Source organism: Pocillopora damicornis, chromosome 2 (assembly GCF_964200805.1).
Source record: "Pocillopora damicornis chromosome 2, jaPocDami1.2, whole genome shotgun sequence".
NCBI lineage: Eukaryota > Metazoa > Cnidaria > Anthozoa > Scleractinia > Pocilloporidae > Pocillopora > Pocillopora damicornis.
The window spans coordinates 12,602,581-12,614,749 of NC_142671.1; the positions used below are offsets into that span (position 1 = coordinate 12,602,581).

At 38.2% G+C, this 12,169-nt stretch overlaps 2 protein-coding genes across 3 annotated transcripts; one reads left to right on the top strand and one right to left on the bottom strand.

Annotated features, from left to right (window-relative positions):
• Window positions 1-2,564: 2,564 nt before the first annotated feature.
• LOC113677887 (uncharacterized) lies at window positions 2,565-7,456 on the bottom strand. 2 transcript variants are annotated; one of them, XM_027194744.2, is made up of 2 exons: window positions 7,255-7,456; window positions 2,565-5,439 (listed from the first exon to the last, which is right to left on the bottom strand). In XM_027194744.2, the coding sequence occupies exon 2, from the start codon at window positions 4,813-4,815 to the stop codon at window positions 3,877-3,879; it is 939 nt and encodes a 312-aa protein (XP_027050545.2). In that variant the 5' UTR covers window positions 4,816-5,439; window positions 7,255-7,456; the 3' UTR covers window positions 2,565-3,876. The 2 variants fall into 2 exon arrangements, with proteins under 2 accessions (XP_027050545.2, XP_089052476.1); XM_089196350.1 differs by having other exon boundaries at window positions 2,565-5,001; window positions 7,255-7,443.
• Window positions 5,826-7,023, top strand: LOC113677906 (uncharacterized). The gene has a single exon (XM_027194769.2). The coding sequence runs from the start codon at window positions 6,384-6,386 to the stop codon at window positions 6,867-6,869; it is 486 nt and encodes a 161-aa protein (XP_027050570.2). The 5' UTR covers window positions 5,826-6,383; the 3' UTR covers window positions 6,870-7,023.
• Window positions 7,457-12,169: the final 4,713 nt, after the last annotated feature.

Sequence of the window (12,169 nt, forward strand, 5' to 3'; positions counted from 1 at the left end):
TTTTTCGTTATTGTTGAAAGAAGGAACGGCGAAGGACGTGCGCTTAAGGCTTGAATTTTGATCGCAAAATTTCTTGGCCTGCACGTATGACTCAAGACAATGGCCAGCTGATTCTTCAATTGATGTTTGTCCAGCTTCTCTTTGATGACACAAAGGCGACCTCATGATCATAAATTCATGCTAATGGCTCCCCTAAATAGAGGTTTTTGTTTTCGGTCTTTTAAAAGTCGTGATTACCATATTATTAAACCGAAGTTAGATCTCTCAACTAAGATCACATTCAAGAAACTTTTGTGTTCGAGAAACAAAGCAGTATTCATGTACCTGCATGTGTGTTGATAATCGTCTCTCCTGATATCGGCGCACTTTGAGGAGAGCAAACGAGAATTTAAACCGATAACCTACGGTTACTTGCCACCGGCTTGAATGTTGATAGCAAAGTCTTAATTAACGTGTCTTGAATTATTTTACTCTCTTTTGGGAAAAGAATATGAAACATAAAAGAAACGTGAACGGTCAAGTTAATTTATCGGCTCAGTAAAAGGAAAAGAAAACAGCGACAGATGATCAAAAAATGTGTTTTTAATTGTTTTGGTTCGCGATTGGTTTGATAGTATATTGCAAATAAATTTAGGGACAAACGGCACCAGTTCTAAAGCTGTTTGTTATTTTAAGACGAGAACAATGTTGGTCATAGTTTACAATAATCTTGCTCGGCGGTCTCCTTAGAAAAAGGAAAGTATACTTTTGAGAGAGGTTAGCTTCTTTGACACAGTCAACTTCTAACATAAGTTTTTGCTTCAATAAATCTAGTTGTGCCAGATATTTTACTCGTGAATATCATACTTCATGTTTTGAGCTCTTTTCCTCAAGATATTCGTTGGAAACCTTGTATTGGAGAGTAGAGGATAAAGCTTAAACAAAAAATTTTCTTGAACGTTTTCGCGCGGTCAAAGTCGTCAATCCTTTTTACACAAGATATGTAATGAACAAGTAATAAAAAGTTCAAATGTTTATTTGACATCACTTGAAAAATAATTTTTAAAACTGCTTAAAATTTTTTTTTTCAATTCTGATTGAATTTTATTTCCGTATAATTCATTCAGACGGCTCCTTTCTATTTAAACGTTTTGTCGGCAAACATTCTGACCGTTTCTCTCGCTGGTTGTTTTCATCATTAAGAACAACTATCGTCATTTAATTGCAATAATAAAACAGTTAATATTCCAATCCTGCTGGCTTTCTCGTTATTTACTTTGGAACCTGAAATAACCAAAATGTCCATTGATTTTTCTTTCCTCTTCGATAAACTGACGTCCAAATATTTCCTAGTTTTTTTTTAAAATATAATTATCATCAACTATCCTTTTGCTAGAAGGTGTTGGTTTCACTCGTGTCCTTTAAACTTTTAGTACATTTTTGCATTGTATGTCTTCATCGAACAAAATTTAGAGATATTTTTTACTAAAAGCTTTTATCTCTCTAGCCCACGAAAGCGTATTGTTATTGTTTGTCAAGTACAATAACAATAAAAATACAATAAAAATTTTATGTAATACTTTTGACGCACTCAAATTAAATCTTTGATGCAGTTTTAATGCGTGTAGATGAACTACTTTCTGTATACTAAACCAATATATAAGTAAATTTTGATGATTATGTTTATCAGTAGCAGGCCGTATTTCACTGTACGGCCCACCAAACTTAAAAGTAAAAGGAATCGAAATCTCCCCCCTCTATCCGGAATCCAATCAAGAACTTTACTAACTTTCATCTTAGAAAAAAATTAGCTTAAAGTTTAGTTATTTCCCGCCTTGCCTTTAATGATATAATATTTTATCCAATTACTGACTGTCTTTTATAAAGGCTATACAGCGCATTCAGATTGCCGCAGCCAGTTTTGTCTGCGGACACTGTGTAAACAGTATTGACACTATTCTCAAATTAGGCTGGTTGCCTATGAAAGAACGTAGGCAATGGCCTCTGACACTTTCCAGGATAGCGCGTAAGCCCTTTTCAATTCTTTGTCAGCAAATTTTAGACATTGTAGTAATTTTAAGTCTCTTAACAGGCAAACGTTAGCTATTCCTAGGGAGCGCTACCGGACCGGCGCGGAATAATCTTTTTAGTCTTTAATTCGTATTAATACATATTATATTCCTTTGTACAGAATTATGTAATTATGGTCCATGAGCTCCACACCTGGGCCATAAATATGAGCAGAAAAAACGGTTAGTAAGAGGAATTTGATAAAAATTTTCAAGCGAGAAGAGCTACAATACAATGAAGTGGCTAACAAGGCAAGACAGAGTAAAAGAGGAGGGGGAGGGGTGTACGGAAGTGAGCGTCACGATTCCATTTTACCTACGTACCGACCCAAAGCAGAATTCCCAGAATTCCCGTTCCCGTGTCGCGTCTTAAGATACGGTTACAGGGAAATAGAAGAAGCCAAGGTTTTAGAGAGCCATGACAGCTAACAGCTCAAGTTGAGACTTGAGCCCATACAATACATGTATTTGGTATCAGTTGAAACAAGAGGTAATCATTAGATTCAGAATGCGGCATTTTCACTGTATCCTCTCTGGGGTTTCGTTTTAATAAGAGGCATGGAAACAACTTTTACAGAAGCAGTCGAGCTAAAACGGGCCTCGACAGAAACTGTTAGAATATACATTCCTCAGATAAGCTCAAAGCCTAAAAAACCTTTTGTTAATTAAATTTTACAAACTTTGTTTGGGGTTGTTTATGAACAGGATCTCATGAGGAACCGTGCCACTAGAAAGAAGTAAACGTATCTTCTTTCTGCGCCTGTCAGATAGTTTACGGTCACATTGCCAAACTTCTACTATCCAGGATAGTTGGTGCACAGAGGCATTTTATGTTTGTTATGCCAAATCAACGAGGCCTAACGTGGCCTATACGTTGCTGCTTTCTCGATGCCGGCTATCTCGCCTTCATTCGCGAGTCAAGGCCTAATGTCACTACCATTGGCTTCCTGATGTCCATTCAGGGGCTTTCACCTATCATCATTTTGTCATCAGAACATTATCTCACAAGGGTACCACGATATCCACAGCCTCTTCTTCCGGCTAAACGATAGACCTAGGCCCAATGGACCCAAGATCTATCATTTCTATCGGTCTATCGTCTATCTGAGCGAGTGCATGCTCTGCAATCCCTAACCCACGCCTTGGCTCAGGCCCCCAACTGATGAATTTATCAACAGGGCCCTACCCTAATTCGAATCTCACGTCGCGTTCAGTTAGTTAGAAGTGAAGAGGAATAGAGGCTGTGAATAACCTAATTGGTATGAGATCACGTTCATTGTGCTGACGAAGGAGAAGAGGATCTCTTTCCAATTGTTTGAGGTGTTGGGTTGCTTAAAATGAGCAACTTTGATGTGATGATACCAGCTCACAGTTAGATCTATCCTAAGTGACAAAATCACGTTACAGATGCAATCATAACTTCACGAAACACATTCTTACTTGGTTGCTTACCACTTGTTACTTTGCGGAACAGTTATGCATAAATAATCGATTTTGGGAACCATTGTCACAATATTTTCAGTCATTCTTTGCAACGTTCAGAGCTACCTATACCCTCCAACATGATGGCCGAGACCACTAAAATATCAGTTCAATAAGATAGGAATATAACAGAAGAAATCATTCACCGAGAAGGAACAAGGATGGCTTTGTTTGGAGAGAATTACGAAGGATTGCAAATTGCTGACTCGAACTTGATTGTTCCTTTAAAAAAAAACCCCTAATTCCAATTTGATGAACTGGTGACCATCTCGAACTGCTCTTTAAATCATTGAAAACCTTAACCACCCAAATGATTGGAGCAGCTGTTTCATTGACTGTAATTAAGTTAGCTTCTGGCGTTATCTTTCCATTTTTTTGCTTTTTCTGTCTTGTCTTTCAGTTGCTTGATTTGTTTCTCCCTTGCTTCAATTTTTCTCATCAGTTCAGTGTTGTCTTTTAACTGTTTTTGATAAAGACTCTCAGCCTGTGTCCTCTCTGCCTCAATATCTTCAAGATTTTTGTCTTTGAGCGCCAGTGCCTCAGTCATTCGTTTTTGTATCGTTTTGTATTCTAAGAGCTTTTCGTCCTTTTCCCGTTTTAAAGTTTCAACAACATGAGCGATGTCTCCTTCTTTCTTGTTCCTCTCTCTGATGAATTTATTTCTCTTTTCAATCTTGGCTTTGAGATCTTCTATCATGTCGTGTGCTTCTTGTAAAGTTCTTCTCGATGCCGTGTTATCATACTCCAGTTTTCTCACTTCTCTACCTTGACGATACATTAAACTCAGGTTCTTACGAAACACATCGCCTTCTACGAAGTCAACTCCTTCATTCAAAGAAGACAACAGATAAGGTTCAGTCAGGGCCCTTTGTCGTTTTGATTGAACTGGGATGGATGGAAGCTCGAATTCACCGTTCCTTGACAAATTACCTGAATCTCGACAAGGAGTTTTTGAAGACATACGGTTTGGTACTCCAGATCTGTTCATATTCTGTTGCCGAAGTTCAGCGTGTTCTGTACTCAGATGTTTATCTTCACCCCGCCTGGTTTTGCCGGTCTGTGTTGATGTACTTGGAACTTTGACTTTGCGGTGTGGACTAACACTCTTCGCTCTTACAATCTCTGGTTCAAGGAACTCTTGGTGTACCGCAACTTCCCAGATCAGACTTTGGTCAAAGCAAGTCTTACTTTCAGTTTGCTCGTCTACAGGCGAGAATTCGCTGCCATCGAAATCATTGTCAGGATCAATTGAGGGCAGCGAAGCGACTAAACCATCCGCTGCCATATTTAATCTTTTCAAGTTTACGGCTTTTCAAAAGTTGTCTGTCCTGGCTGAAGAGTCGAAAGTCGCCTTCAAGTCAGTACATGTATCGTGATGTTCAATCCTATGACTCAGCACACCGTTATTGTTCGACCCTTTTCGTGACAGTGGCAGGAAATCAAATTAGATTTAGTTCTGCCTAACCAACGCCTGAGAAAAATAATGTTTACTTGTTACCACGACGTCGCATATAATTAACGCAGACGTCAAGTGTCATAACAAAGGCGTCAATTTCACTTCATGTAAGTACCTTAGACGGATGCTAACGAGATAGCTCAGATGATATGATGATATGTAATGAACACTGAGTGTTACTGAGGAAATCGGCGAGACTCAAAAGTCACCCAACTCAAAATCATGCGTCACCGGGTTGTAGAGTTAACAAAACGCATGTCACGTTTGACTTAATTACTATCACTGCTTTATTAAGGGCAAGGCACAAATGTCAGTAATTAGCATTTATGGACGAATGTCTTGTTTAACATGTCTACTGCTCCAGCGTCTTTCGAGCGGAAGTCTAACATGTCACTGCACTTCAGTTTGGTTGGGGTCAATAATGTGCTTAACTTCTGGTGATATCGACAAGGCCTGCAAAACGACCCAATGAACATATCAACAGTGGACAGACTGATAGCATAATTGCAAATAAGTCGTCATGCTTAGACGGATACTCATGGACTACCACTAAACAGTAAACGATTATTTATTAAGATGACGATATCACCACAGCAGAGTAGATACTGGCTAAACGAGCTACTATATATTCGTCGAACAAAAGTTATAAAGTAGTTTGTCCTACAGTCAATTTTGCACAATTATAGTCTGCCAAGTACAAAAACTTAAAAGCTCGTTACCATCTTCTCAAACAATGATTCCCTCAGCAATTGTTATTCGCGTGTATTAAGCTAAAACTTCAACCAAATGTTAATTGACTTCCAATAACTGACGCTTTTGTTTTCCAATGCTGAGAGACAAACGAAAAACAAAAGAAATCTACGCGGGCAAACATTATTAACATTAGGAATAATGGTAAGCTATATTTGCAAGAGCGGATAACATTTTCATTGCACCGGGGCTAAAGTATATAAGGCTGCACATATTGATTCGAACATCTTTCTGCACAGCCAGAGAAGGCAAACTCAGCAAACACATCAACTATATTGTTTCTTCAACTTTCTGGTGCTATTTGACGTAACAAAATTACAATGGCGTCTTAGAAGCTACTGAAAGACAAAAACAAGAACTTTCCTCTGGGGAATAAGCACTACGCAAATTTTCTTTCAGCGAATGATCAATGCCATTAGGAAGATTTTGGTACTTGGTTGTTAACAAGTAATTGCAGCTGCAACCCAGTGGCGGGAGCGAATTTTTATAATCAGTCGTTCGAGATCTACGAAATTACAACGTCGAGGTACAATATATTGATAAAGAAGAAGAAGACGAACGTTTCGAAAGTATTTCGAAGGAAATATATCAAGTCCTTTTCTCCAATCAGGAAAAATAGTATTGCGCTCTGTCGTCTCTTTATAATCATGAGAAGGGCAACAATTTGTCATCAAGAGAGAACAATTCAAGTTAATAATGACGCACTGCTCTCGCTCGAGAGGAGTAAAATTGACATTATGAACGAAGTTGCGAGGGCGTATCACGAAATTGAGGAATTGAAAGCAAAGCTCGCCAAGAAAAACAGTCAAATAAAGAACTCTCACGACTTTCAGGACACTCTATTACTGCAGGCAGAGAAACTAAGGTACGAAAAAGGGCAGATAAGTCAAAGATGCGACAGTGTTATGCAGGAAATGATGGATCGCCTTCGGGTCAAGCAGGACATCATCTCACAAGTCAGGGAGGAGATCGAGAAATATGTTAAGCTGAAACTTGAGGTCCAAAACAGGAACCAAGTCCTAAGAGAGCGGCTTGAGAAGCGAGACAAGATAATCGCTGGACTGAAAACTAAATTGACAATGATGAGTAGCTGGACTGTGCGTTCCACAAGCAGCGCACAAATTGTGAGTTGAAGTTGGAGATAAGTGATAATAATACGCCTACTATCGACTAAAAGGTATCGGGCTTTAATCCAAAGCGGTCCATGCCGACATATGAGAAGGGGCTTCGACAGTTTCCAGCGGATCTGCCAGATCGAAGCGAAATTCAATATTTGTTAGTCTTAAAACTTTGACGTACATGTTTATAGGCGGAAAAAATGGCTATATACGCAATGATCACAGAAGAGTAGTTGGAGGCGTGAGAATCAATTCCGTTAAGATGGAGAGTGATACAATCTCAAGTACTTAGAAATATTCATGTGCGCACATTATCGTTGTGGTTGGAGGGGACATAGTTTCATCTCATTAATAGAGGAAAGTAACGGAGGATCAAATGCTAACGAATCCAACTTCATACCTGGTTCAGTTGTGTATACTACAGTTGAAATACCATTCCCCTTCTTAAATTGCTAAGTCATCACTATAGTGACAAAGCAAAAGGAATCCGGCTTCAAATGGCAGAGTTGAGAGCGTATCAATAGATTAATACTAAAGGAAACTTAAGAGATGGAATTACTGCTTCGCAAACAGCGCCACGAACGTGATTAAACGCATGATATGTCGTTAAAAACGGTGTCAACTTTTGAAACAGAAACGTTTTCAAACACACGTACTTTCAATCGTGCTGATTCTTTGTAAACGCGGAGATGTTATTTGTTGATTTTATTACGTTATTTGCTCATATTTCACGCTTCGATGCCATCGTTGGTTGCCTTTTTGACGCATAAATGACGTCCAGGGCCAAAAGCTTTTGTGAAAAAAATGATGCTCACATTGTTAAGACTGGGATAGAACCATTCCGCGTTTGACATTTTTACGCATTGTAGAAAAAGATGTATTGACAGGCTTCCCGATCAATTAAATTCCATAGCAACCATGAACAGGCATCAAACAAACGGAAGGAAGTCATATAACTGTCAAGTTATATCGTAGTTCAATTCAACTACGCTATATTAATGCAAAATGAAACAGTGCGTTACTTAATAGCAATCACCGTATCTTAGCTATTACGTAAATAAAGACAATTCAATTATAGGCGATATTGGTGTTGCAGGTCGGTGTCAATTACATACTCTTTTCTCTTCTTAAACCGCTGTCTAGGAATACTGACTCCAAACGCCCATTTCTGCCCTTCAGGTTTGATCATATCTCATAATGTTTTCAAACACTTCATCTAATTAAATTTAGTAGAATTTTACCCAGGAATAAGGTCTGATGTAAAGAGATACAACTGTCTAATCCTAAAACTTAAAAAAAAAACCCGACGCATAAGTTTGTTATATAGTAAAGTTCTGCCCTCAAAACGATCAAAAGCTCTGACATTTCTCAGAATCATTTGTTTAATCTCGAAATATCGATCGTTGCCAAGGTCAAGGATGAGTCAAGAATGAGCATCTTTCTCAAAATAGTTTCATTAACTGTCTACCTTGAAGCAATGTACTAAAATTAGAATTTTGGTCTCCCTCCATCGGTCTAATAAGTGCAAATTTATTTCGATTTGCAACCTCAGGTGGTCAGCACTGACGGTAAACACATTTAAAACACCTTGTTTTTCAAGAATTATCTTTCAAAAAGCTTCTCTGGCTGGTACCAACAAAGACTTAGATAGATGTTGGTATTAAGACAAAGCGATGTAATTGTTTTGAAGAGAGCAGCGTAGGATATTACCTCCGTAGGGGGGCGGGCAGTGACGCAGGGTGCCATTTTGCAAGATTGCCCTTTCAAGAACAATTTTCCCACTGATTAAATTCGAGAAAAAGATCATCCCTTCCTGGCTTGAGACACCAGGACATTGAATTTCTCAACGGCATTTGTGGATGGAAAATGTTTAAATTTCCTAAACAAATTTTGTAAACTATTTTGTTATCCTTCGCTTCTTCGCACTTTTAGAGATCCCGAAATAATAGAAAGAGTCGAGTACAATATCCGAAAAAACTAAGAGAGACCGGGAAGCATTGCTGCTAATATTGACAATATCATTAATTTATCGAGATAATACTGCGACAGACGTTTTGTTTATAATAGTAGTGCGCTATTATTTTCTGATTTTTCTATTTCTGATTGTGATTTATATAGGTATCCCTGTCTTATTGTATTTCAAGACTCTTCCACTCCGCTAGATTGGCTCTGGTTATTTATGGGGTTGCCCAAAAGTGCGTTACTTTACAGTATAGTGATGTAAGGTACTAACTGTATGGTAAGGACAGCCGTCTAGCTTTATAACGAGGATAGGGTAGTGATCATTAAACGAATTCTGTTTCGAAACAGAAGTAAAAAGACCACGCCCCATCCCTACCCCTGTTGAATCAGTGAACCTCAACCAGTCGAAATTGCTATCTTTAAATATGGAGGGAAATATAAGCGCGTGCCAACTGCGAGAAAAAATCTTCGAGAAAAGTAAGTTGGTTTGCTCTTCCAATGTTAGAACTTAATGCTGTGACACTATTTTGCAGTCCAATAACAAAGAGGAAGGAAATGATCAGCCTGAATTATTTTGTTTGTTCTTGGCAAACTGGAGAAGCTTGCGAATAGCTTAATACAAGATAAAATAACGAATAACTAGGAAGTCAACAAACGAAAATAAATCAAATTAATCTCTTTGCAATTCTGCTGAAAGTCGTAGTAATGTCTGTTCACAATCGGTAGCCTTGGATAGATGTTACTGATAATTGATTTTTTTAATTAGCCCGAACGGCTGGTCGTTTTGAACCCAGGGAAAGGGAAACAAAATTAGTTCTGCTGTAAGCTTGAGCTATGAAAAGTACGAGGGTGCCAGGACTTTTTCGAAGGAGAAATCTTCAATTTAAAGGATAAGGAGGTTATTTATGAAAAGTGTAAATATGTGAAATATGGGCCATCTCGTAAGAGATGTTCTCTTCCCATTTTTTCCATACTTGATTTCATTATTTTTGAGTGTGGAAATTAATAAGACACTCACACCTGACCTTACTTCCAATATGTGGCATCAAAACACAGCTTTTTTAGCATAGCAACGGTATCTATATGGCCACAGATGAGCAGATCTCGTCGAAGCTCTGAATTTTTTCAAGCTTTTTCATTCGATCATTTCCAATCATTACTGATGTTCCTGGAAAATTATCTTATCACTCAGTCTCTCTGCTAGTGAAATGCGGAGCTCAATCGCCCAGAAAGTTTAACTGTGTATCAGGCAAGTCTGAATTGAATCTGTTCCCGCCGCCAACAATCTATTATTTCAAGATAAAAAATTGTCGGTTCACTATTAATTAAAGTATATTTCACACGGCAGAAGAGTGCCAAGTCTTTCTATCTCAGTGTCGTCGCGAGTCGCTTCCAAACATTCGAAGAGATGAATGGGTTTTATAGACTTGCTTTCACTGTTCTTTCCGTAAGCTAAGTAGTCTCTTTCAAAATAATGAGGGGTCCGTCTGAAAAACATAATGTTGTCGCCAGAAAAGGAACAAGCTCTTCTCTAGTTGTCGCAGAGAAGTTCAAACTAATGCCTCGGGTAAATTGGACTATCTTACAGATTTTGATTTTGTTTAGAATACATAACAAATTATCTTTCTGTTTAACTTCAGTTTTATCACAATAGCATCTTTAAGCAAGGGAAGCGTGTTCGCGTGATCGTTTATAGGCTATCGTGATAATACTAACACTAAACTTGAGAGTTTCTAACAACGCATTGATGTTTCTGTGAGCAGTATTCTGAATGCATGCCTGGATACTGCCGAAGTACCGGGCATCGATAGGGTGCCACCTTTTTCTCCCACGTCGTGAAAATAAAGAGCAATACTAAACTGATCTGCGTAAATGGGTGGTTTATATCGAAGTTTCTTTCCTCGGGATCTTAGATCCTACCTACTGTGTAAGAGAATGAAATGTACCAAAGAGTCAAAGGCTTTCGTCATTATTTACGCTGACTACCTTGCAAACGTCATTGTGGTTTTTCAAAATATTTGAACATCTCGTGAAAATATAGGCTGAGAATGGTAATGACGATAGTCGAGCTAGAGTATAAAAGGCTTTCGTGACTTGGTACAGATTCCAAGAACACTCGTTCCACCTCATTTAAACACCACAGTTTGTCTAGATAGAAGATTTTTGATTTATGAAGGTGAAAATATGTAGAATGCAGAATGGACAAAGGAACACTTATCCATCTTTTTCAACTTGAAGTCGCTATTACCGAATTCTCTTTTGTTCAAAGACGATAGAGAATTTTAATTGCACTTTCTAGGAATTGCAATTATATCATTTTTCTTTGATAGAAGCATAACTCTATACCTTAACTTAAAAGCAAAAGACGTTCATACGAAATCTTGCGCGCGCTGATTTTCTCCGATATCTCCTCGTATAACCTGTTGATGTGAGCTTGTGGGGGATTCCAATTAGAATCTATCCTAACAATAACTTAAGGAAAACAATATTAACCTGTTTTTAAAGACTATAAGGAAATTGACGAAGAGAACTTTTACTGGAGATGAAATTACAACGAGAATTGAGGAAGGAAAGGGTTGACGGTTTATAACGATCATTTTAAGTAGTTTTTTAAGGTGCTGCAAAATTCGTGTTCGAAGACTAGTTTTTGTGGTGCCCTTTAACCTGCTCCACTCCAAAAGCAAATTTAATTGCATTTTTCCCAAAAGCGAAGTTAAAGTGTTTTATCACATTCAAACAAACAAAAAGATGGCTAAGACAATGATGGTGATCAGGACATTAAGTGGCTATAATCTTTTGTGCATTTACTAAACCTACTTGTCCACATCCTGTTGAACCGCACCAGTTTGTCTGATGTGTTCGAGCCAGTCGCCGCCATTTCCGCAATCCGTGTGCCGAGATGGCAAAGATTTTACACTAAGCAAACAATCCTTCAAATCTCTCCCGAAGACAATCATTATATTACGCAATCAGCTGGATAAGCCTGTTTTCCTGAAAGATGATCAGAAGCTAGGATTCTCAGGGGATGTGTGATTGTCTTGTAGGAGCCACAAATAACAAAGAAAATCACTTTTGCCTAACCAGACAAGTTTTGTGAAATCACAGTTGTTAGGGAAATAAGTAATGGCGATTACCGCATTTTTTCGAAATTTCCCTGTCATATTTTCTTCGTGAGAAAAAAAGTCGGCCTAGATAAAAATACGTAATTTTAAGTCATGCTTCGGCAAACTCACGTTCTTAGCTTTATTAACCCTTTGTAAACATCACACATCACAACATTGTTCATTGGCGATTACTTAGAGATTTATGATCCCTTTAACAAGGTGTTGACAATATTTCACAAAAATGCAATC